Source organism: Asterias amurensis, chromosome 10 (genome assembly GCF_032118995.1).
Source record: "Asterias amurensis chromosome 10, ASM3211899v1".
Lineage (NCBI taxonomy): Eukaryota > Metazoa > Echinodermata > Asteroidea > Forcipulatida > Asteriidae > Asterias > Asterias amurensis.
This window is the reverse complement of record NC_092657.1, coordinates 17,909,171-17,935,819: the sequence shown is the minus strand read 5'-3', so window position 1 is coordinate 17,935,819 and position 26,649 is coordinate 17,909,171. Positions and strand designations below refer to the sequence as shown.

The 26,649-nt window shown below is 38.7% G+C and overlaps 2 protein-coding genes across 2 annotated transcripts in view; both read right to left on the bottom strand.

Moving 5' to 3' along the window:
- Positions 1-8,909, bottom strand: part of LOC139942759 (uncharacterized) — a 40,165-nt gene extending 31,256 nt beyond the window's left edge. The window contains 3 exon segments of the mRNA XM_071939550.1: positions 7,012-7,148; positions 7,623-7,731; positions 8,767-8,909. Of these exon segments, the coding sequence (XP_071795651.1) occupies positions 7,012-7,148; positions 7,623-7,731; positions 8,767-8,909 (389 nt within the window).
- A 2,990-nt stretch (positions 8,910-11,899) lies between these two features.
- Positions 11,900-26,649, bottom strand: part of LOC139942758 (uncharacterized) — a 28,826-nt gene continuing 14,076 nt past the window's right edge. The window contains exons 10-19 of the mRNA XM_071939549.1: positions 25,424-25,495; positions 23,581-23,658; positions 22,209-22,352; positions 18,634-18,702; positions 18,130-18,204; positions 17,259-17,330; positions 15,759-15,815; positions 15,154-15,332; positions 12,991-14,691; positions 11,900-12,126 (exon numbers count right to left, since the gene is read on the bottom strand). Coding sequence (XP_071795650.1) covers positions 11,900-12,126; positions 12,991-14,691; positions 15,154-15,332; positions 15,759-15,815; positions 17,259-17,330; positions 18,130-18,204; positions 18,634-18,702; positions 22,209-22,352; positions 23,581-23,658; positions 25,424-25,495 — 2,674 coding nt within the window. The remainder of the gene's footprint in view (positions 12,127-12,990; positions 14,692-15,153; positions 15,333-15,758; positions 15,816-17,258; positions 17,331-18,129; positions 18,205-18,633; positions 18,703-22,208; positions 22,353-23,580; positions 23,659-25,423; positions 25,496-26,649) is intronic.

The window sequence follows — 26,649 nt, the reverse complement described above, 5'->3', positions numbered from 1 at the left end:
CAATTAAAATGTTTACATTTTTTTACTTTTTGACCAAAAAGTGTTGATGTTTTTTTACCGAAAAGGTATTTATGAATGGGAATCAAAGTTTGTTGGATCGGTTTTCAACTAGTGTTTAAAACCCGCCGAGGCCTGGTTCTTGATAACTTACCTCGACTTCGTCTCGGTAAAATTATTAAGAACCGGGCCTCGTTGGGTTTAAACCACTAGTTGAAAACCTCTTCACCACGCATTGATTCATTTTTAAAAACACATCTACTACTACTACTACTACTACTACTAACATTCCCTTTGTAACAAACATTCATTTTGAGTGCACGAATCAATAACTTGACACTGGACACCTTTGTTAATAATAATAATAATAATAATAAAAATAATAATAATAGTAGTAGTAGTAGTAGTAGTAGTAGTAGTAGTAGTAGTAGTAGTAGTAGTAGTAGTAGTAGTAGTAGTAGTAGTAGTAGTAGTAGTAGTAATTTATTGAACTTATTATTGCGCTCTCTCCAGGACCAGCCTGTTCGAGAGCGCATAACAATTTAACACAATTCCAGTAATAAAATAAAAAGAATTAAAGACCAGACCATTAATTCAAGACCAGTCTTCTCACTCAGTGTGTCTCAACATAACTTACAATGACCTGTGAAACTTTTAACTCGATTGGTCGTCATAGTTGCAAGAATGCAAGAAAAAAAATCTAGTCACTCCGAGTTGCGTGCCTTCAGATGTTTAATTTAGGGACCTCAAAACCTAATTCTGAGGTATCGAGATCAAATTCGTGGAAAATTACTAGTCACTCCGAGTTGCGTGCCTTCAGATGTTTAATTTAGGGACCTCAAAACCTAATTCTGAGGTATCGAGATCAAATTCGTGGAAAATTACTAGTCACTCCGAGTTGCGTGCCCTCAGATGTTTAATTTAGGGACCTCAAAACCTAATTCTGAGGTATCGAGATCAAATTCGTGGAAAATTACTTATTTCTCAAAAACTACGTTACTTCAGAGGGGGCCGTTTCTAACAATTGTTTGAGTATCAGCAAAATAGTGTCCACTGCCTTTCAACAACCTCGTACAAGGAACTAGCGACTTGATATTAAACTGAGTATTAAATGTCAGCCTTTCAGCCACAGCATTTCAAAGGCCCTTTTTGAAACTACAGCTTCGGCTTTGGATTTAGTTTTCAGGCCGTCTGAAGCCATGAAGCACGCTACGCAAAGCATTCTCAGAATGTCAAAACAGTCGCGGGGCCAATCTAGCCTAAGCCGTATCTGGAGCCGAAGCCGTGGTTTCGAAAAGGGCCGTTGTGCGAGTAAACCCTGGCAAAGTAATACATCATAATCCCATTGTATCAGCTTCTATTGTACCGACGAAAACAAAACTGGACTAGAAAGCACAGGAGCTGTATTTGAGCAAATACGGGTGTCTCTGCCCAACTAACCGAAAGGGAAATGTTTGTTAAAAACGCCTTGAACACAGACTCCGTATGTAAAGCCCTTTCATATGATGTATAGATTGTCAAAATAGCTTTTGTGGTTGAGGACCTAGGAAACGATGAATAATGACGACTTGAGAAGAGACTAAATAACCGGAAGGGAAATATTTGTTAAAAACGCCTTGAAAACAAACTATAAACGAAGCTGTTTATAAAAAAGTAAGTAAGTAAAAAACAAAATAATAACTACACATGATTGCATTTGTGCACAAATGCATAGCTGTTTCGTCAAACAAATATTTAAATTTCTCAACTGAGTTTGAAATTTGTTGGGTATGCAAAGCGATTAACAAAAATTTAAAAATGGATTATACCGTGTTCAGATAGCAATTTATGTGTTAAAGGTGAAAACTGACAAAAATCATTAAAAAAAACATGTGATGACGTAATCATAACGTCATTTCACAATTCACGAGAACTTGCCAATATCAAACAATCTATAAAGTTTCAACAAAATTGCAGCATTACTTCGACAGTTATACGACTTCAAAAAGTGCACCTTTAATGCCTCGTCACGTGACCCCGATGACGTCATTGATCTTAAACTATATACTATACTCTTTGATCTCACACATAATGTGATGCCTGCCTGACAGTAAACGTGTGTGTAAAATATAAAGTGATCACAAAAAACTTCACCACAGACATCTTCAAAAAGTCCATTTTGAAGAGTTTTCAACCTGCCGCTAGAGGGCGCTGTTGTATCTTGTGACGTCATTGATATTTTTTTAACTGCCGACCCTTGCCAGGCCCTAACATCGTTGAAGCAACTTCATAACTTTTGCCATTTTTGAATTAAAGGGCACTTCCTGTTTCGACCGGAAGTAGAGGTCATGTGAGGTCACGCACACAAAACAAAATGAAGACCTAATTTATCCCTCCCCAATCCCACAAACAGATTCCTACGGTCTCTTATGGCTGATTTGTTATTGATTTTCAAACATTTAAAACACAACACCTTTAAGATGACGTCACGTGACTTGTGATGATGTCATAATGACATACTTGTTTTGTAATGATCATTGCACCATACCTTTTCATGACTGAAGGTGTCATTGCAATTGCTCTTTAGGAACATTGCAAATCAGCACTAAAATATATTAACTGGCCAAGCGGGTCTCTCATCCAAGTACTGACCGGGCCCGATGATGCTTTAAGGCCCTTTCACACGAGAGCAATTAGCAAGGGTCCCTTGCTAAATTGTAGCATGGTTGTAAGATTTAATGACGACTGGAGAAGAGACTAACTAACCGGAAGGGAAATGTTTGTTGTAACGCCTTGAAAACACTATAAGCGAAGCTGTTTATAAAAAAAAATAAGTAGGTAAAAAAATTATATATATTAACAGGCCAAGCGGGTCTCCCATCCAAGTACTGACCGGGGCCCAATGTTGCTTAACTTCAGTGATCAGCAAACGGCCTAACGTTCAAAACGGGCAAACGGACGAAGAACAAGGACAATATCTCTGCCGTTGCACGGGCAGAGATACTAGGGACCTTTAGATTGACCTTTAGCATGACGCATGCGCAAAGCCTCAGCAAGATGTAGTCACATGTCAGTCGACGTCTTGGATGCAAAATCTAAAGCTGCATGTTGTCTGCACGTTGTGTCGTATGAGGCGCCAGTTGTAAACTTGCTATTTAACGAAGTTATTTACATTACAAAAATAATTTTATCCACTATTTTACAACACACAATGTGCATAATTGAAAGAACGCTTTAATCAAAATAACTGCATGAGCAAAACAAACAATATAAAAGAAATCATCATTGTTTGTAAAAAAAAAAAAAAAAAAAAAAAAAATGAAATGGCTTCGTGCAACAATGAGTGGGTAGATTGCCTTATATTTAGCTTTCGATCCAAACTGGACCTTCTTCAGAGGCATAAACAAGTACGAAAAAAATACATTTCCTATTATAGACAAAGGGGGAAATGGATTAATGGAAGGGTCCATACAAACGGGAACATTATAGCCAATCAAAGTTTCTATTTGAAAAACCACTGGGCCCAATTTCATAGAGCTGCTAGGCACAACAATTTGCTTAGCATATACATTTCTGCCTTGATGATAAAAACAGGCTTACCAGCCACATTGCTTGTTACGTATTCAGCTGTTGTTTGCCTGTACTAAAAACCACGTGGAAATTTTGTTGGTAGGCCTACTAATCCTCTTTTATCAAGGAAGACGTTTTTGCCAAGTAAAAGTTTTGTGCTGAGCAGCTCTATGAAATTTGGACCTGGTGGCTATGAACCTAAGATCGTGGATGTAGGGGCAGGCACTTTGCTACGAACCCCAAAAGGAGTATGAGGACAAAGGATGGTCGTATGAAATAATGGATTACTGGACCTTAAAAGTAGGGTGTAATGCATTGTATGTATAACAATGCAGGGAAACGTAAAAGGGTTGGATTAGAGAGCAATTTGCATGATGCAACTAATGGGAAAATTAAACAACAAGTTTAAAGGTAGGGTGTTTTCAAAAGAGGTATTGGGTTGGGGGCTGTGGAGAAATCGGGTTACCACATACCACTGCAAATTGAGACAGTTTTTATAACCAGGGCCTATATATATATATATAAACTTATTGACCGAACAAATTTCGTATTATTTTACACTTTATTTACAGAAAGTAAGTATACAACAAATCAATTCTTCAGCTATAGTGAAATGGAGGGTAATGGTAAGCTATTCAACACCAGTGTTTATGTTTGGTTCAAAGGGTTGGACTGTCTTGGGTTGGTGAATCCGGTGTGATTCTCTGTGCTTTCGGTGTGTGTCATGTATAATTGTGTGGTTTAAAATTTATTATTTGTTAATAAAGGTAAAAATAAATAATGGATGGATAATGAATTATGTGTTATATAATGAATTATATGTAAAATTGCGTTTAATAACAAATTTACATTTGGCGCCCCATAGAGTCACGACCCCAAAACTATGGTTATGACGTCACTTGAAAAAAACACAACCGTGGTCGACGACGTGAACGAGGTCCACGTTCACTCGAATATAAAGTCCCTATTATCCCGCACAAGGACAATATCTCTATTTATAGAGCTAGAGCGTCAAGTTTTCTTTTGTTCAGGGTTCAAAGCAGTTTTGGGAAACGAAATGTCAGCTAAAAAAGCTACTCTCACACTGTGGAGAATATGCTAGCGAATGTGCTTATGTAACCCGGAAAAAGGGTACACTTAGAAAAAGAATGAATAAAGCTAAATAAAAATGCTAACTATGGGGGCACTCCATTGAACAAATGAGAAAAACCAAGATCGGATAGGGCTAAGACGCGAGGAGATGCAAAAAATAGGAACAGTGACTCAAAATGTAGGTTTCTCAACAACAAACATATAAACATAGCTTTATTGACTATAAATCAATCAACAAAAAGCAGTATTAAACAATAAAAACCTCTAGACCAAACCCAGGATCTAAACTTTCTTCCTTATAAACCTTAAATTAAACCAGTCAAACCTAAACCAAGATATTTAACTGAGACTCCAAAACCAAAACTAAAATACAAAACACAGTTAAACCAGAGTTAAATCTAAACCTGAAACACAGTTAAACCAGATTAAAACTAAAACACAGTGCCAAAAAAAAGTTACAAATTAAAATCAAAATGGCGTTAGGAAACCTGTGTAAATAAAACAACAAAAAGTACAATTGATTAAAATACAGTTCTATCAAGTTTAGGAAGAAACACATGGTCTTTAAAAATGCAATCCAATGTTTAACAAAAGTAACTTCCAAGACAGAATCTTAACAAATGTAACTTTACAAATGAACTTCCAAAGAAACACAGGAATATTAGAATTGTCAAAATATTATACAATAACAAATTAAAGTATATGCTTACCTAGTCCAGAATAGCAGAAAATACACTTGAAGATGGCAAATTAATCGTAGAAGTTAAAACTTGTGATGAGAGAACACATAAATGTGCAGTGTTCCTCTTTCGCTGCCTGGCTGCTATCTGATTATTTACATGTATATACAATGCACTGGATGGGTCACTACACTACCAAAGGATTAAGAAACTGTTTACCAACATGTAACAAAAGACTTCTAAGAAATAACAACCTACATGTACAGGGGTGCAATAAAACAGCTGAAGGGACAATGTAAACAGGAAAGGGCAATTAACTAGAACCTGGAATTAACTAACTTGAATAATAACACAATGAATTTTCAACCCCTACTACACTTACAAACGGAAATAAAAATGTTGAATTAAAGCCATTAGGCCTATACACTTTCGGAATAGAAACAAAAGGCAATTTCACAGATTTACAAATAACTTACAGGGTTTTTAGAACATTATGGTGAAAGACTCATCTTGAAATATTGTTCCATGAAATGCTTTACTTTTTGAGATAAAATTAAAACAGTTATCAATTCTCGATATCGAGAATTACGGATTTATTTAAAACACATGTCATGACACGGCGAAACGTGCGGAAACAAGGGTGGATTTTCCCGTGTATCTCTCCCGACTCCGATGACCGATTGAGCCTAAATTTTCACAGGTTTGTTTTGTATATATAAGTTGTGATACACGAAGTGTGGGCCTTTGGACAATACTGTTTACCGAAAGTGTCAAATGACTTTTAAGTGAAGGTACGAAACAGTTGCCCAGTCAGTTTATATGTTTATTTGTATGTCTTTAGTCGTACTTATTTGAATTCTCATTCAGGGGAATTGATTGCCTCTTTCGAAATTGAAAACAAAAAAAATGCGAGAATCTCCAGTCGAACCAGCTTTGTCAAATTGAATGATGATTGTGTTTCGTGAAAAAGACGATATGCTAAACTGAACACAGTGCTTAAGGATTTGTAATGCACCATCACAGTGCTAAAGAAAAACTGCTAACCCACATCGGTGCATATGAGTAAAACCAGGTTTTAATGATTACCCGTTTTTCTTTTGCTAATTCCTATAAATTGTTAGGTTTTCTGGATTTCTAGAATGTCCACACCTGAACCAATAATATAAACTTTAAAAATACATCGAACCCAGCCCCGGTGTTCCTAGATGTGGCTGCGGTATGCGCCGTTGTAAACCCTTATAAGGTGCTTAATAATTGGGTCTCAGAATTATTTATCACTGATAGTTTGTTTATACTCAGCGCCTTGAGTACCTTGTTTGGTATAGATACGTAAGCTATATAAGACTTTAAAATTATTGTTTTTAGTATTGTTATTATTATTATAATATACAAACAAAAACTACCCATAAATCCAAACACAGCATGAACCAGCAATTAAACTCTACTTCTACTTCTACTTTACTACTCGGCAAAGTCCCATGATGGGATATCACGCCAAGATTACGCACGCGTTTGACCGATGAAGCAACTAGGGTAGATTAAGAGTGGATTTAAACTGGGAGAGCGGGGCAGTGACAACAGGCAGTGGGAGATCATTGTTCCATGCAGGGGTAATTATTGGGGGGTAAAAGAGTTTTTGTAGATGTTGGTGTGGGGTGAAAAGAGATTATATATCTAAGGAAAGAGTACTTACAATTTTGCTGTATCATTTGGTATGCCGATTGGTAGCTCGATCAATCCTTTGCTGTTGCAGTTAACTGCGAATGGCTGACTATCACAGTCGCAAATCTTACACGCGTCACCCGTAGTATTAGCTCCGACTCGTCCGTGCTAGTTATAATGATTAATGACTAAGTATACGTTTTTTGGCGCTAAAATGTATTCATTGTAAAGATTGACCATGAAAACATGGGCATAGAGACCATATTTGTGATATTATCATATGTAGTTTTCGAGATATCGTCAAAAACGTGTTTTCGGTAATGGCGGCACTTATTACGTCATTTTGGACCTTAGGCCACGCCTAAAACCCGGCATCAATGCATTTTTGTGATGTCCCGGTAAGACCCTTTCACGTAATGAGGTCGACAGCTTTGGCCCTTTTCACTTGAATAAATGTTCTGGGCTCCTGGTTTATAACGCAAAAATTTCCACAAATAGTCCAGAGGTGACTGTTTATATATTTGCAAAAAAGGTTGCTTTGGAAAATATGGCCGACCGTGGATTTAAAGGCGTCTTAAGACCTATTTGTTTAGGTGTGATTGCTTGTGTACTAATTGTTGGACTAGTTGTAGCCAAGGCTACGGGGGACGCGTGTGAGGTTTGCCATTGCGATAGACAGCCATTGACTGTTGACTGCAGCATTAGAGATTTGACTGAGCTACCACTCGGCATACCAAATGACACTGCAAGTCTGTAAGCAGTTTTTATAACATTCAAAATGTATTTTGTTAGTGTTGATATTATAAACTATTGGGGTTGGTTTAGTTTTAGTTTTTTCACACCTGTTGGTTGACAGTTAGACGTTTGTTACGCACGATTGTGTACTAATAATAATAATAATAATAATAATAATAATAATATTAATAAGAATACCAAAACTTGTTTAGCGCCCTAATCATGTGTAAACATGCTCTAGGGCGCTGAACATGGAAAAATAGACAAACTAAAACATAAGAAAATACGGAATTATAACAACAGTAGTAAACATTCTTAAAAACATTCAACAACAAACTCAATCAATAGAAATCCTGAAGTATTAAAAATGCAATTAGGTCTAAAATCTCAAATACAAAGCATTGTTACACATTGCAAGCAATAATAGTTGGTTTAAAAAAACAAAAAAACAAAAACAAAAACGTTGACGATTAAGTCCAACATCATTTTTGAACAATTGTGTCCGCCCCGTAGCGTCCGTAGAACCATTGTGTCCGACCCATTATGTCCTATAAAACCAATGTGTGTACCCGTTTGGATTTCTTTACTTGGAGGGTGGCCAGTTGTCTGTTCATTCTACACCGTTGTTATACTCACTCACTCCACTCACTCGGTCACCCACAGACGGGCTCGAGAATGGCTTTCCGAGTAATTCGGTCTTTACTTGAACGGTGGGCAGTTGTCTGTTCATTCTACACCGTTGTTATACTCACTCACTCCACTCACTCGGTCACCCACAGACGGGCTCGAGAATGGCTTTCCGAGTAATTCGGTCTTTACTTGGACGGTGGCCAGTTGTCTGTTCATTCTACACCGTTGTTATACTCACTCACTCCACTCACTCGGTCACCCACAGACGGGCTCGAGTATGGCTTTCCGAGTAATTCGATCTTTACTTGGAGGGTGGCCAGTTGTCTGTTCGTTCTACATCGTTGTTATACTCACTCACTCCACTCACTCGGTCACCCACAGACGGGCTCGAGTATGGCTTTCCGAGTAATTCGATCTTTACTTGGACGGTGGCCAGTTGTCTGTTCGTTCTACATCGTTGTTATACTCACTCACTCCACTCACTCGGTCACCCACAGACGGGCTCGAGTATGGCTTTCCGAGTAATTCGATCTTTACTTGGACGGTGGCCAGTTGTCTGTTCATTCTACACCGTTGTTATACTCACTCACTCCACTCACTCGGTCACCCACAGACTGGCTCGAGTATGGCTTTCCGAGTAATTCGGTCTTTACTTGGAGGGTGGCCAGTTGTCTGTTCATTCTACACCGCTGTCCTGTTGCAGCACCCCGTTTCAACGATTTTACAATACTTATTTTGTATATTACTAATACTATTCATAAAAGTAATACAGTGTATTATAAACAAACATGAACTGCTGTGAAACGCTTTCAACGATTTCACAATACATGTACATGTATATAATCATTTAAGTAATACAAGGCTAGCTGAAAGCGCATTATAGACCTTCAATAAAACTCTCTACAGTTATGTATTAAAGGGAGGGTACACGTTTTGTCAAAGACCAGTGTTCTCACTTGGTGTATCCCATCACAGCCAAAAAATAACAAGCCTGTGCAAATTTGGGCTCAATTGGTCATCGGAGTTACGAGAAAATCATGAAAGAAAAAACACCCTTGTTGGACGAATTTGTGTGCTTATAGATAAGAATAATTAAAAGACTTGTAGCTGGCAGTCTTTTATTATTTTAGTGAGAAATTACCTCTTTCTCAAAAACTACGTTACTTCAGAGGGAGTCGTTTCCCACAATGTTTTTTATTATCAACAGCTCTCCAATGCTCGTTACCAAGTAAGTTTATAAGTTAATGTTTGTTTTGAGTAATTACCAAACGTGTACCTTCCCTTTAAAGCTTCTATTCAAATTTGCGTGTGGTCCAAACATTATTTTTGTCAGCTTCAACCGTTAAAGCGAACCTGAACGCAACCGTTTCAAAACAAAATCGGACAAAACAATTGACTGTGTTTTTCAGCTAACAATGAAGCGACACATCAAGATCAAAGACCGATTGATTTTAGGTATGCTGATCGATGCCGCAGGGTGCAACATGATTCTCATGTTTATTAGCCTTGCTCAAGGCAGTCGAATTATTCACTCCGAAAAAAGACCGCCGCTGTATAAAAACCACCCGTATACACTGTGCGTAAAATGTGTATAACCACATCGCACGACACGATGCCCCCGTACACTATCCGCATGCGTCGGCCGTCGGGCCGACAGCCTTGTTAGGGTCTGTGTTGAAGCATGGTTGAAGCCACTGACCTCATTACTATAATAAGCGCGAAAGAAGAGTTCCCACGGTCAACTCATAACCATAATGCCCGCGAAAGACGAGACATGTTTACATCACACACCACCAACACGGACGCTCAGCGCGCATGATAGGGTCCAAAGGTCGTGATAAGGGAAGTGCGTGATTGGACGTCAAAATGAATTCACATCCTGTGTTGTCTGATAGGTCTGACGAAAAATATACATAATCATGAGCTGCATACTAGCATATCCGAGAGCCCCCCCCCCCACATTTTTTTCCAATATTAGAAATTTTTGTAATGAAACACATTAAACCCGGAAGTTACAGACCCGACAAGGCTGTCGGCCTGACGGCCTCCGCATGCGGGTTAGTGGTACGAGTGCGAATGACTTGTGCACAGTACTCGTACGGTGTGCGTTGAGCGATGTGACGGTGTATATGGCTGGGTCGTGCGGTGTGAATACACACAGTAAGCACAGTGTATACGGGTGGGTTTACAGCGGTGTCTTTTCGGAGTGAATAAGTGCGACTGCCTTGAGCAAGGCTACTGTCATGTATCTAAGTTTACAAGCGAGATGATGGCTAAATTGTAGTTATTCTCTTAAAGAATCGACATATGACAAGGTCTAGCTTCATGGATCAGGAAGGCGTGAATTGCTGGAGCTTCGTTGCTTTTTCAAACCTAAGGTTTCGGTACCGAAAGTCTGGTAAGGTTTATTACAACTTTGTGTGATGTTCATGTTTGTAATCACTGATTTCAGACAATTTTCTAAAACATTTCCACAGGCCTGAGTGAATTATTACACACTGTGGCAACCATGTTCCTTTTTTAACCTCAAGCAGGTAAGATTTGTGCATAATTCATTCAAACTGATATTTAATGTTTACATTATTTTATGAAATACGAGAGACTATAATATAAGTAAATAAAGGATCCTTTCAAGTGCTCAAAAGTGGCTATTTCGGTTTGACAACAATTCATCCAGAATAAACAATAGCCACATTGTAAGTAGTGTTTGAAGCTTTGCATGGTATGGAGAAATAAGAAGACACTATTAAAAATTATGAACTTGCGGGTACAACCATGTGTAAATCTCTTAGGGTGAGTGTTGAATCTGAAAAGAGCCGGTTTCGAACATACTCTGCTCAGAGCCAACACTCAGAGATTTACACATGGTTGTACCCGCAAGTCACTGTTTATTTATAGTTTCTTCTTATTAGCCACATTGTATTACATGATTTGGGTTTAATGGAATTGGGAATAGGGGAGATGCAGGAGAGTTGAGCCATACGGAGAGTTGAAATTATATTCCTGTATAAGCTTCTAACTAAACTGTCAGGCCAGTATCAGTTACTTAGTCACTAGAACCACTGATGTAGCGTCTGTCTTGGTCTATATTATTATTATTATTATTATTTATTCGACCAATACAAGGTACAACAAACAAGTTACAATAGCACAAGACAGAACATTAACGGAAAAAAAACAATTATGAAAAAGCAATAAACAAGGAAAATAAATACAGAATAAAATAAAAGAATAAATAAAGTTAAATTAAATTAACTTAAATAAAATATTTGAAAAAGAAAACAAAAGCAAAACAAAAACACAATAAGAGGGCAGCTGAGGGCGGAGCATGCAGGAGGAAAACAGAACCAAATGGGAACGACAACCATAAGGGATACAAAACAAGGACAAATCATGCGGGTCAGTGGTAACAAAAGTAAACCAAATTACTGTTGCTCGGAAGCATGCTGCCCCACGCATGACCAACAAACACAATGAACTCAGAAACAACAATAGGGAAGGGAAACCAAACAGGGGATCGTTCACGACCTGCATGCAAACAAATTGAACATCTATTACGCTGTGTGGTTTTCGGCGGCCGGCGCGACTGTAGTGGTCTGCTCATCCTGTTCGTCAACATTCACCGAACGTGAAGAGTTTCCGTCGTCCAGAAGACCCTGGCCATCTTGCTCCCTCCTGTATCGTCTTCGGCACCATCTACACATCTGCACCAACGAATTTCTTATACAAGCAAAGCATCCATGTCTCGAAAGAACCTTGATGCCAGTCCACACGGAGCTTACTAAAAATACACAAAACATACGACTTGTGTGATACTAGAAAACATTAGAAGCTGCAATATAATATTGTGAGAAACCGGGCCGTGCATTCTAATTAGTCCTTTAACAAGAGGATATGCTGGTCCTCTGGATGTGTGTGTGTGCCAATACACCCCACCCCCATCTCCCCGCTTCACCATTCGGTGTAAAATGCAGAACATTAATGTTATTGGGAATGAAATATTGTGTGTTTAACTCGTTCGACCCTTCGTCCAGCCCCCTTTTTTTTTTACAAAGTACTCATAGCAGAATCTGAACTTCAGGGTGCGCGTCTTCTTCAGGCGAATTAACGCAACATAAGGAAGTTTGGTCAAAAGGGGGCATTTCGTGCACCGGAAGCATTATCGGCAAAACTCGACTTGGGGCGCAACAAACTTTTGTGGCACCGGTGTCACGGGAGATTATCTTCCTCAATTTGCGAATTGTGTAGCACCTTATTGCAACCTCCTTCGGGTCATTTTCCTTCAACCAGTCGTCAATCTAATGTATCGGGAGACATGCTCTTTTTGAATCGCAAAATATTGAGTTACCCATTCATTTCCAAATGTGTTTGTGTTTTTCATTGATTTAATTTTATGGGTTAATCTTGAAATAGAAGTATGTGGAATGTTTGAAATAAAACCGGAACTATTACCGATATCTCTTATCGTAACCGTACCAGGGCGTGTCCGAACCAAATAAGCGTCTGGCAAAACTTTTTTGATTACAAAATTTATGTTGTGTCACTGGTGTGACTGTTGTTATTTAATTTGCCATTCATGCAAGAAAAAAAAACACATACAAAGAAAATAAAACTGCATTTGTGATAAACCCAATTTTCTACTTACTTGCAACGAAAACAATAATGCTGAGATTCAGAAGAACCAACGCAGTCGCAAGAACTCCTTGTTTATCATCTACAATTGGCCCAGTGTCATTTGGCATGAGGAGCAAGGACGCCGCCAACATGTTTATGAAGATTATACCAAGCGAGCACATCTGAAGCCGCTGTTCCGCGGCATCCTTCATTGGTTTCAGGTAGGCATGGATGAGCAGGAAGAAGACCGACAAGAAGACAGACACAAAGAGTGTGAAGTGGTCCTCGGGTCCAAACAGCAGTATGAAGAGCGTCTGCAGGATCTTACGGGTAAGTTCAATGATCTCCCAGTACCAGAACTCAGCTTTGTAGTTTTCACACAGAAAACTCTCCCAGCTGATTTTGGTATCTGGCTCCACGGCGTCAATGTCAGTCCCTCTTTTGCTATACCACAGAAGTATGAACAATGCGAGCGGGAAACCAACAACGTATATCATAGCTGTCTGGGCGGCATAGTTGTAAACAGAGTGTTCTGGGCTCTCACAGTCTATTGCGTAATCATACCTCAGCAAGGTGATGTTGAATTCTGTATCCTCATCCATGTAAAACAGCTTACACCCAGTCGGCAACAGGCTAATTATAACACTGCAAACACTTGGGTACGACAGAAAGAGCAAAATTACAACGATCAAGAAACATCTTCGTTTACTTTTACTGAGATCATTTCTGCAGTGCGCAGGCAACCCTTGTGCGTCTCTTATGTAACATTTTCTGAATACATAGTAACAAAAAGCAACCAGAACAACAAATATGATGAAGCTGAAACCGACCAAGAATTCAATGTAAATATTGGGGTAGGTGAAATCCGGAATAAAGCATCGAGGACTAATCAACCAACCAACTAAGCTGACCTCCATTGTCTTAAAGACTGAGCCCAATGTCTGCAAATTCTTTGGCCAGGGAATGTCGTCTAATGCAGAGAATATCTCCCCCATGACTTGGCAAAAACCAACCACGATTTTCCCGCGTGCTAAGAAGATGCTCACAATATTTCGTTCATTCCGACGATGCCTTCTATATGCATCCCACACAAAAAAACCGACTATGATGCAAACAGCAAACAAGATGCAGAAGACTTCTACAGCAAATAACGGCCACTCAGGACATTCCAAACAATGGCCAAGCCAAGAGTAATACTTATTTGCACATTCGGAACACAGCCAGCCCTTGTAGCCTTCGCTGCAAGTTGAGTCGATACCAATTCCACCATTTGGACACACGTCGTCGCGGGAACATTTGTGTACCTGGGGTAATTTACCGCCAAATCTCTGCGCGCTTCTGTCATATGAGTCATTCATAATGCATATATTGTTAACAAATTTCATATAGGAATCGTGGTTTTCCTGCGAGATCCGTTCTTCTTGTAAGGTCCAGTTCCACGTCCACCAGTAGCCCGGACGAAGATGTTGATATTCCCCGGAGCAGTTGATCCCTTCGTGGGGACACTGATAACATTCGCCAAACCGGTCAGTGCGGTAATAGTTGTCCACACATGGACAAGCCCGGAACCCTGCAGTGGTACTTTTATCTGTTCCTGTTGGACACACCTTACAATCAGTACCTATCGTGCCAGGTGCAGCTTCGGGCGAGACGTACGTTCCTTTATTGCATTCTTTACAGTTCATCTTCTCGTTAATCGAAGACTGAGCAGTTTTATTTTGGTAGAACCCGCCTGTGGAGTAAACATAAAATTAAAACCAATTTGCAATAGTTTATCTTAAAATCAATATTAACAAAACACAATCGGTGATCGTACATTATTGTAACGAATTCGAAAGTCCCGCCGGTGCGCAGCGTTGGAGAGTGGCCCCGCCGGATCATGGGACGCTCCCAAGACAGCTGCCATGAACTAGGTGTGAACTATTCGGTGATTGGACGAGATATCGCGCGCATTTGTTGATGTATAACATTGTATAACAAAATGTATAATGATAAGAGATTATCCAACTGCGCTGACAGGAAATGGGTCTGGAAGAACGTACCAGGTGGAATGGTTATACAAGCGGGCAGTGATTACCAGGTGGGCTTATCGGGGTGGTATCTTACCGTGTGAAAACAAAGATTGCATGCCTAAAATCGGCAGTAAAAAAATCAACATGATAAAAAGAAAAGTTTTTTTTTTTTTCAAACCTACCGGGGGGACACGGAACGCATTTAGCGTCTTGTCCATATGTGCCCTGTGGACAAGGCGTGCATTGCCAGTCAAAAAAAGAGGGTTGTTGTCGACACACTAGACCCGATGTAGCCAACGCATCATCATACTGAAAATACTTCATGTCGATTGGACGACTGAAGTCATCACCGACCAACTCACTGCAAAAAAAGAAATTACTTGAAATTTGAACACTTTTTCATAAAAATGTCAACATGTTTTACTATTTTTTGAAGATTTAAAAACACTGGACACTATTGGTATTTGTCTAAGACTTAGTCTTCTAACTCAATGTATCTCAACATATGCATGAGATAGCACACCTGTGAAAATTTGAGCTCAATTGGTCGTCGAAGTAGCGAGATAATAATGAAAGAAAAAACGCCCTTGTCACACTAAGTTGTGTGCTTTCAGATGCTTGATTTCGAGACCTCAAAATCTGAGGTCTCCAAATCAAATTCGTGGAAAATTACTTCATACTCGAAAACTACATCATTTCAGAGGGAGCCGTTTCTCACTATGTTTTCTACTATCAACAGCTCCCCAATACTCGTTACCAAATAAGGTGGAGAAGCGTTGTTACTTACACATTGATGTCTGTCCTATTCATGTGCGGCACTTGTCGGAGGCTGTTATCAATAGATCTATTAAAAATATATATATATGTATTATAATACAGTATGTGTATTGATATTTATTTCTTTAATTTAAATTTTAAATATATGTTTTCTCTGTACAGCCATATGTACGGAGCCCCTAAATGGACATTTAAAAAAAGTTGTAATTATCAGATGCTTGAATGCGAGACAACAGCTGAAATTCAATTCAAATATTTACTTGAGAAATTACATTTTTCTCAAATCCTACCTTACTTCAGAGCGAGCCGTTTCTCACACTGTTATACTTTTCAACAGCTTTCCATTGCGCGGTAACAAGTAAGATTTTAAGCCAACATATATTTCGAGTAATCACACATAGTGTCTAGGTCCTTTGTCCACGATTTTTAATAAAATAAACTAAAATAAAATAACAATTCAGTGAAGAAAAATAATAAAAATAACATACATGTAAGTGAACTAATTGTTTAGTGATTTAACATGAGCTTTAAAGGCAGTGGACACTATTGGGTATTACTCAAAATAATTATATGTATAAAACCTTACTTGGTTACTAGTAATGGGGAGAGGTTGGTGGTATAAAACATTGCGAGAAACGGCTCCCTCTGAAGTGACGTAGTTTTCAAGAAAGATGTAATTTTCCACGAATTTGATTTTGAGACCTCAGATTTAGAATTTGAGGTCCCAAAATCAAGCATCTGAAAGCACACAACCTTGTGTGACAAGGGTGTTTTTTCTTTCATTATTATCTCGCAACTTCGACGACCAATAATTGAGCTCAAATTTTCACAAGTTTGTTATTTTGTGCATTTGTTGGGATACAGCAAGTGAGAATACTGGTCTTTGGCAATTACCAATACAGTGTCCAGTGTCTTTAAAATCAAGTATTTCAAAAGTGTTCGTTAGTAACGGTCAAGGCACTCCTAAGGGCCACATGCTGCCTTATGGGCTAAACCATGGGTTAGATTTCGAACTCCTCCCTTTAAACAAAGGAAATAAAAAGTTTATGCAGACAACGAACCTGTGTACAGGGTTGTATTATTTGCCTGCCTAAACATAATAATACAGCTTCGTTTTCCTTGCGATTTAAAGACACGTTTGTGTCAAAACCAGTATTCTCACTTGGTGTAATCCACTTGCAGAAAATAACAAATCTGTGAAAATCAGGTGATCGTCGAAGTTGCGAGAGAAAAAATGCTAGGTAAAAAACACTTGTCGCACAAGTTGTGTGCTTTCAGATACCATGATTTCGAGACCACAGCTGAGGTCTCGAATTCAATTCAAATATTTTAGCGAGACATTACTTCTTTCTCGAAAACTACGTTACTTCAGATGGAGCCGTTTCTCACAATGTTTTATACTATCAACAGCTCCCCATTACTTGTATCGTAACCAAGTACGTTTTCATGCTAACAACTATTTTGAGTAATTACCAGTGACCAGTGCCTTTAAGTTTAAAGCTGTACTTACACGTAACAGTCCGGTCCCAAGTCTGGCCAGATGGTATCCTTAATTGTGGTAATCGGATTTCCGTGCATCAATCTAATCAAACATGAAAGCATAAATTAAAGCACAGGAAATTGAATCAAATAAAGGGTTTTTAAGGCGAAGGGTTAGCATGGGAACATTTACCAACACAGCATAAGTAACTCACACATACATCCAACAATTAGGGTAAACAAGTGCAGACTGAAAAAATTATGCCATAATTGGGAAATAAAATGGAGTCGAAAAGAATTGTTGATCCCACCTACAAAATTCTACTTTAAAGACATACTTGAGCGAAAAAGGCAAGTCGTGATCTTTGCTGAATTTCATTTGAAATGTTTCCAAACAATAAGGAAATCGAGTCATTTTAAAGTCGTTTCAAATACCCAATATCCAGTGCTATTATGATTACGTCATCACTCATGTTACTCTATAGTTGGGAGCTCCAATTTGTATAGCCGCTTTGTTGCAGCATGGAGGTACAACGAGGCGAATTCCCAATCATGGCGTCAAATCATGTTCATTTTGACGCACGCCGTCAACGGCAGAAGAGTTTTTAGTTTTTCAACACCTTGAGGTTGGGGCCTGATTTTTTAATCGATTACGAAACATTCAGAAGTGTACACAAATAAAAATTACATTTAAACGGTAAACAAACACGTTATAAACAAGATTAATCAGCGTTCCCGTGTAAAACAAATTCGCTCCAAGTGGCTGTTTAACTAGTGGAGAGTGATATGATATCATAACCGGTTATGAAATTAAATCAGAGAAGAATGATTGATCCCACGTCCAAAATTGCAATTCAATTGTTATACGGACTATAAATACTTTCCTAAATCATTTGACTTACATTTGCTTGATGGTGCCACCTTTCGTAGCGAATGGTCTGTTGCCAACATTTGATAAGTTACCCTGGAACATAACTCTGGAGAGAGGAAAAAAGAAATGCAAGATAGAAAAGATAACAAGACTCCTTAAAAGTAACAACATACTGCAATTTGTAAATTATTTATATATTTGTTTATTTATTATTTACCCTGTGGAAACCTCTCAGTGAAACACTGTTTTTCACTAGGTGCCCAGTAATTCGGGGAAAGTATACATCGGTGTGTTGTGAAACCAACAGTATAATGTAGTTGTATGAATCTAGTTAGCAGATATTTCCTTGTGTAGTTACTGCATGATTGACCCTCATCGGAAGGCTTTACTCTAGATACATAAGGTCAGTTATGATCGTGGCGAGCATCACCTAAAAATATGTTTTGTGGTTTAAAAAATAACTTATTATCACTATCGAACAAAGCTCCTTTTTAACACAATTACAAAAACACTCTTAAATTTATTGTTTACTTACAGGTAACTGAGGCTTGTCTCATAAAACTGAAAGTCTGCCATTTGCATAATCGGATTTTGATAAATGAATCTGCAAAGAAATCAAACTATAGTAGTAGTATAATTAAACATTCATATTATAACATTAGTTCACAATTTGTTATTATTGAAAATGTGATGCCGCGCTACTTTTGTAAGGGTCGTTTTCTTTTAAGGAAGTAAGTTCTCAGGAATCAATGTGTGGTGAAGAGGTTTTCAAATAGTGGTTTAATCCCAACGAGGCCTGGTTCTTGATAATTTTACCGAGACGAAGTTGAGGTAAATATTATCAAGAACCAGGGGTCGATTTCACGAAGCGCTACGACGCGTCGTAGCTCTAGTTACGATGTATACGCGTCGTAAACTTACGACGTGCTCCCCCATCGATTTCACGAAACTTACGATGCATTCTAGACGTCGCAAATTCCTTGACAACGAGCTAAGGTACATCGTAACTTACGATCACCCAAAGGGTCGTCTTAACTCACGTTGCTCTAGTCTCAAATGGCGTTAATGCTGCTTCTAGACAGAGAAGCCGGGCGGGCATTGCGCCGAGAAAGGTTATTTCGTGACCGAAGATGCCCACTTGATACATTATTAACGGACGATGAAATTTACAGGCGCTATCGCTTTACACGAAATGGAATTGTTGGTTTATTGGAAAGGGTTGAATAAGAACACGACACAAAAGGTTAATTTAAATTAATAAGCATCGATGAAATGTTTAATTTGTTATTTATTACATGAACAATTTTAATTTATTTCTGTAAACTTACACAAGTACATGTACTCGACAAAACGCCAGTGATTAAAATCCCTTCAGCAGTAAAAGTAATCTGTCTAGCGCCACCATTCGTTTGCTCAAAAAACATGAAAAAAAACTAAAACAAACATGGCGGCGTTCACGCAGTGTCTTGCACATTTTGCGCGTCTGTGCCATTTCTTTCTCCTCTCTTCGTCTCTTGTTAAACGGCTGTTTCGTTATTACAACGCGTATTTGACATAAAACGGCCGTAGTGCAAAAAGGTCATTCTCGTTCTAAAACTTCGTTTTATATAAAGGGCATTTTCAATGCGTTGCGATGCGTCGTCCGTACGACGCGTTTCGTGAAATCGTTTATGCAGTTCGTCGGAGCTACGATACATCGCAGAGCCGCGATGCATCGTAAACCATACGATGCATCGTAAGTTAAGAAGAGCTTCGTGAAACCGACCCAAGGTACATCGTAACTTACGATCACCCAAAGGATCGTCTTAACTCACGTTGCTCTAGTCTCAAAATGGCGTTAATGCTGCTTCTAGACAGAGAAGCCGGGCGGGCATTACGCCGAGAAAGGTTATCTCGTGACCGAAGATGCCCACTTGATACATTATTAACGGACGATAAAATTTACAGGCGCTATCGCTTTACACGAAATGGAATTGTTGGTTTATTTGAATTAGAACACGACACAAAAGGTAAATTTAAATTAATAAGCATCGATGAAATGTTTAATTTGTTACTTGTTACATGAACAATTTTAATTTATTTCTGTAAATTACACAAGTACATGTACTCGACAAAACGCCAGTGATTAAAATCCCTTCAGCAGTAAAAGCAAACTGTCTAGCGCCACCATTCGTTTGCTCAACAAACATGAAAAAACATAAACAAACATGGCGGCGTTCACGAAGTGTCTTGCACATTTTGCGCATCTGCGCCATTTCTTTCTCCTCTCTTCGTCTCTTGTTAAACGGCTGTTTCGTTATTACAACGCGTATTTGACATATAACAGCCGTAGTGCAAAAAGGTCATCCTCGTTCTAAAACTGCGTTTTATATAAAGGGCATTTTTAATGCGTTGCGATGCGTCGTCCGTACGACGCGTTTCGTGAAATCGTTTATGCAGTACGTCGGAGCTACGATACATCGCAGAGCCGCGATGCATCGTAAACCATACGATGTATCGTAAGTTAAGAAGAGCTTCGTGAAACCGACCCCCTGGCCACTTTGATTCCCATTCATAAATACCTTTTCGGTCAAAAAACATCAACACTTTTGGCCACAAAGTAAAATAAATGCAAACATAATTATTCAATGATTTCTTTCAACACAACACCCCTCCAGCTATGAAATGGTAAGGCCCTCCGCCGCCCTCGGGTAAACAACTCCTTACAAGGGAATGCTGTGCGCGTCGCGCGTATCGCGTGATTTGGCACAACTGTCCCGGCCGTTGCTCTCGACCAATAGGAATGAAGAAACTGTCTTATAAGCACAGGTGCAAGCTATAAATGCTTAATTGGACTTGCACCAGCATATCTTGCATCAGACAAAACCCGTTTTGCTGAAAGAAAAAATAAGCAGCAAATCTCTTCAATCCGCTGCATATAAATCATTTTCCTTAGCCGCTCCAGGACTGTGGAACCATCTTCCCATCACAATACGCACCTCAATTTCACTGCCTATTTTCAAGAAAGCACTTAAAAAACATCTTTTTCCTTAGTGTATGTTTATTGCTTTATTGTTCATTTGTTGTATTATCTGCCTTGCTGTTGTTTGTCTAAAGCGCTGTGGTCTAAATTAAATGGCGCTATATAAAAAAAACATTGAATTGTATTGTATTGCATTGTATTGTTTAAGCTCGCGTGTCACGCCCATGTTTCAACACTTTTTACTGGTCATAAACAAAGGTTTATACACACCCACGTGACGCGCTCTCCACCAATAGGAAGAGCGAAACTGTCTGAGGTATTTATGAATAAAGGGTTCTGTGTTTGAAATTAATAATGTTTAATTTAAAATAAGATAGCGACTGTACATGATTATTTTGTTGTTGACAACTTGTAATTATTTTGGTAAGATTTATTGTTGTGTATGCTTGAAAAGAGGCTTATTAGCATTGTCATTATTTGTATAAAGTCCTCCCTCATGTCACACATCAGAACTAGCCACCCAAACCCCAACTTTTTGTCAAGGCCTCGTGGCTTGGACAGCTTCGTTGAGCCGCGGTCCCAAGCGACTGGAACGTGAGACTACACACGCGAGTGGCGAAGCCACGATGGCATTTTCCAACTTGTTTGCAGTTTCTTATGTGTTTCTTTAAACCTCGACTTTTGCTACCCAACTGGTAGCAAAAGGCCAAACCAATCAGAATAGACCCTTCCAATGATAAATGTTAATTGCACATGGCGCCTTCGAGCTAACATTTTGGTTGGCAAAATGAGGGAACATCGCGCTGTTTGTAAACGGCTAATGGGTGCGTGACGCAGACGCGATTGTGCGTCTGCTTAGTGCACAACTCTATGGAGTTTACCAACCAACAGCGTCTGTACGCATGCGCGAATGTGATTAGCATATTTCACGGGAATGGTCCATTGCGACGGGGGTCAGCGAGTCAGCACACATTAATGCATGTTTCATACTCAAAACCGCAAGACAAGTTGGAAAATGCCATCGTGGCTTCGCCACTCGCGTGTGTGGTCTCCCGTTCCAGTCGCTTGGGTCCGCCGCGGCTCTACAAAGATATCCAAGCCACGAAGGGCTTGACAAAAGGCTATCACAACCCTCGGAGAAAACTTACAGATACTGTAGAGAGTGAAGTCCTTTGAACATGGTTTCGTCCAAAGCGGTGATGCGATTATTTTGCAGGTAGAGTACTTCAAGTGTGCCCTGTGTTCGTAAAAGTTCACTGGGAAATCTTGACAGCTCATTCACCGATAAATCACTACACACAAAAAAGCAGAACAAAAACGTTTAAGTATTTGTTACAATTCTTCAGACATTATACACAGTGCTTACAAATTGGACAGGGGCTGTCGAGGTAACAACCATATAAAAACTGTCATATTATTGAGATATGTAAAGGCCGAGCCACACTGCAGCGATAACGAAAACGATAAAGTCCACGAAGCAAAGAGAAAGCATTTTATTGGTTGAATTGCTCCACGCAGAATACGCCCACGCTTATTCAACCAATCGAGGGTGTGCATTGTTAACATTCTCGTTTTCGTTCTCGTTGTCGAGGCCTGTGTGACCGGTGTGGCGGTTTCAGTCTTCCGCCGTGTTCAGTTTGCCGGGTGACGTAGTCAGACATATCAGCACGTTGTTCGAACGGTTTGAGCTTTCCGGCGTGTTCAGTTTTCTGGGTGACCTGTCAGATACCGCCGCGAGTACCCTGGCGAGTACTGTAGTTCTCTCAGCAGTGACCCCAAATTGTTTATTATTACGATTCTTTTCTGTGTAGTCACATAATCTCTTGCCCAATCTTTACATGTATTCATGGGTACAACTTTAGGCAGGTCACACTCTGCTTGCATAAAAAACAACTCATACGATCCACGCGTTTGCCGTTAGTTGTACTCGACTCGTGGACGCCGCCATGACAGCTACCGGGGGGGGGGGTAACGGATGACTCAATACGGCACTAAAAATGGACTGCTTTCGCTTGCTGTGCGCAGGCATCGCATGACGGAATGCTACCGTATTTGGTCATTCGGAAAACTGAACACAGCGGGAAGTTGAAACCGCCACACCTGGCCTTCCAACTTTAATATATGTTAAATTTGCATCGGGGATAAAGGATATTAATTTTGGTTTTTACCCATATACACCGATGTGTGTTAGCACTGTTTACTCAGTACTTTATACCCGAATTCTGTGGAAAAAAATCACAGGCATAAATACTCGGGTAATATGGCTGTGGTTTTTTTTTTTACATATAAATCGGGTAAGTACTGAGTATACAATGCTGACACACATCGGTGTATATGGGTAAAAAACAAAATTAATATAATAGTATAACTAGAACAGCGAACTATCGATCGCCAGATTAAAGACCACTTAAAGACTATTTTTGTTTTGTTACTTTTTATTTTGCTTGGTTTGAGAGCAATTTTGTCAGTGCTTGTCAGCCAGTGTTATCATCCATTTGAATCGCTACATCGACTACTTACATCAAGTACACCACCGTCATGTTGACCAATAAGTCCTTTGGTAGTGACTCATCAATCAGCTTGTCTCCAGAAAAAGATCTGAACAGGGAAAACAAATCTCAAATAAAAACTCCACAAACATCGACTCACGCTTTCAAAGATTCAGATATTGATTTAAACCATTAAATTTAGTGCACTAGATTGCAGTTCTTTGCATTGAGGGACAGTGCAATGCATTGCCATATTTCGTTATTTATTTTATTTTTTTGTTTCTTCGGACAAAACGATAAAACAAGCACAGGCCGTCCGGGGAAGAGCAAAATTCAAAATTCAAAAAAACTGTCATAAAAAAAAGATGTGCCCTCCCAGAACCTATTAGTTCTTTTGTTGAGTACACAGTGGTAGGTACTCTTGAAATCATAGGAAAGAAACACTAACTTGGTAAGGAGGTCATCGGCCTTTGGTAGAATAAATGTATGGAAAGGTATGTGGTAACACCCTGTAATGACTATCTCTAAATGTGTAGGATGGTTCTAAAAAGAACCGCTGGTTGTCACTCAAAGTAATGTACATTAAACGTATACAAAGAGCTATATATATTGACTATGTTGTCAATTTAATATAGCTCTATGCATGTACCACATTTTGAGAAAAAAATCTGAGTTCGATGTATTGTAGTTTTGGGTTATGCCACTTCATCTGAACATAGTTCTTGACATAAACGGTTTAACCATTGTCCAATTGTTGAAATTACACATCAAGGGCGTGATATCCTTTTTTCCACGGTAACAAAAAAACCAGTCGAGCAACTGGGTGTATTGGCCCAGCTTCAAACTTTTCCCTTTTGGGCTATTGTTGTCAAGTCCACAACCATAACTTCCCTTCCAAAGACCAAACAATGGACATAACCTTAAGCTGGGATTAATCCCCCAGAGTCAATAATCCTTTAACAATTGCCCATTATAATGGCTGAGATGGATACAAAAGCGGGCAGTGAATTCCAGGTGGGGTAACCGGGGCCGTTTTTTTACTGTGGAAGAAAAGATCTCACATGTAAAGATTCTTCCTATTATAAGCTTTTATCACAGCTTCAGCCCTACTTTCCAGAAATTATTTAAAGACATTGGACACTATTGGTAATTGTCAAAGACTAGTCTTCTCACTTGCTGTATCTCAACATATGCATAAAATAACAAACCTGTGGCAATTTGAGCTCAATTGGTCGTTGAGGTTGCGAAAAAAACTATGAAAAAAAACACCCTTGTCACACAAAGTTGCGTGGCTTCAAATTGTTAATTTCGAGACCTCAAATTCTAATTATGAGGTCTTCAAATCAAGTTCGTGGAAAAATAGGCCTATTTCTTTCTCGAATACTACTGTTTCCACAGAGGGAGCCATTTCTCTCAATGTTTTATACTATCAACCTCTTCACATTTTTACTCGTTACCAAGTAAGGTTTAACGCCAATAATTATTTTGAGTAATTACCAATAGTGTCCACTGCCTTTAACAGTACCGTAAGGGAATCTATTCAACTGCCACATGATTTGCGTCTTGAAATGCTAATTTTGGACTGTGATGTTAATAGTATTAATCATGTTTTGTATTTTAGGTTTTAGACCTAATTGTGTTTTTAATACTTCAGGATTTCTATTTATTAAGTTTGTTTACTAACTGGTTGAATGTTTTTTTCAATTTTGCCTCCCGTTGCTATAATTCCGTGTTTTCTTATTTTTTTAATTTGTCCATATTTCCATGTCCAGCGCCCTAGAGCATGTTTACATGATAAGGGCGCTTTATAAGTTTTGGCATTATTATTATTATTATTTTTATTATAGTAAAAAAAAAAAGACATATTTACTTACAATACATTGGCCCTGTGTACACCTCTGAACAGTAATGGAGAGATCTTTCGAATAGGGTTGCTAGAGAGGTAACTGTAAACAACAACAATATTATATTATTTATATTATATTTTATAATGAATAGGGTAGATGGCCTTAGCTTTCGATCCAATCCGGACCTTCTTCAGAGGCATAAAACAAGTACAAACAAATACATATCCATTTATAGAAAAAGAGAGGGGGAAAGGGATTAAGGAAAGGATCCAGAAAGAAGTGGGAAACTAACAGCCAATCAAAGTTTCTATTTCAGAGACAATATAGGTGGCTATTAACCAATAGTAGTGAAGTGGCGAGGACAAAGGATGTTTAGAATGAAAGGATGGGTTACTGGACCATAAAAGTGTGAAAGTATTGTTCGACAACAATGCAGGGAGACATGAAAGGGTAGGATTAGAGAGCAAGTTGCATCATGATGTAACTAACAATGGTCAATTTTATTTTGACCATATTGTATGTTTATATTTACAAAGGAACGAACAGTATGACAACCGATATGGTTGAATTGCACCAGAACATCTACAGTATACAAATATATTTAAAGGAACGTTACATAATTGATAAGAAAACAAATCGTGAAGAACACAGATTTACATCAAACTTACATTGTATAATTTATGATGATGATCCCTTGAAATATTTTTCTCTGAAATTTCATATTTTTGATGAGAAATAAATAGTCTAATTTATCGTTTGGAGTTTAGTAAGCGTTTTATTCAATTTTGTTTTGGCATCGATGCAAAGCAAAATGTGTAATCGGTTTTTCACTAATATCTCGTGACACAGATGGCCGATTGATCTCAAACTTCTAAAGGTTTGTCAGTTTATTGTTATGGTGTATTACATAAAGCGCGTACACTGCCAGCAACTGTTTTGTTAGCAAAACAAAATCTGTAATGTCCCTTTAAAAGGAGCTAAAAGGTTGACCAGTTTTAAACACTTAATAGGTAATGGGCAATTGTTACTAACAATCAAAACAACAATAATATATTGAAGTTTTAGAGCACACACATCTACCAACAAGGTACTCAAGGCGCTTATTGTCTAAATTTATAGACAATAATTTTATAAGTTATTGAAAGATATGAATTATGAGACCCAATTATGAAGCACCTTATAAATAGGGTTTACAAGGTGTTTTAAACGAACACCTTAACCCCTTTTCCCTGTCGCTAAGTGCACTGGGTTAT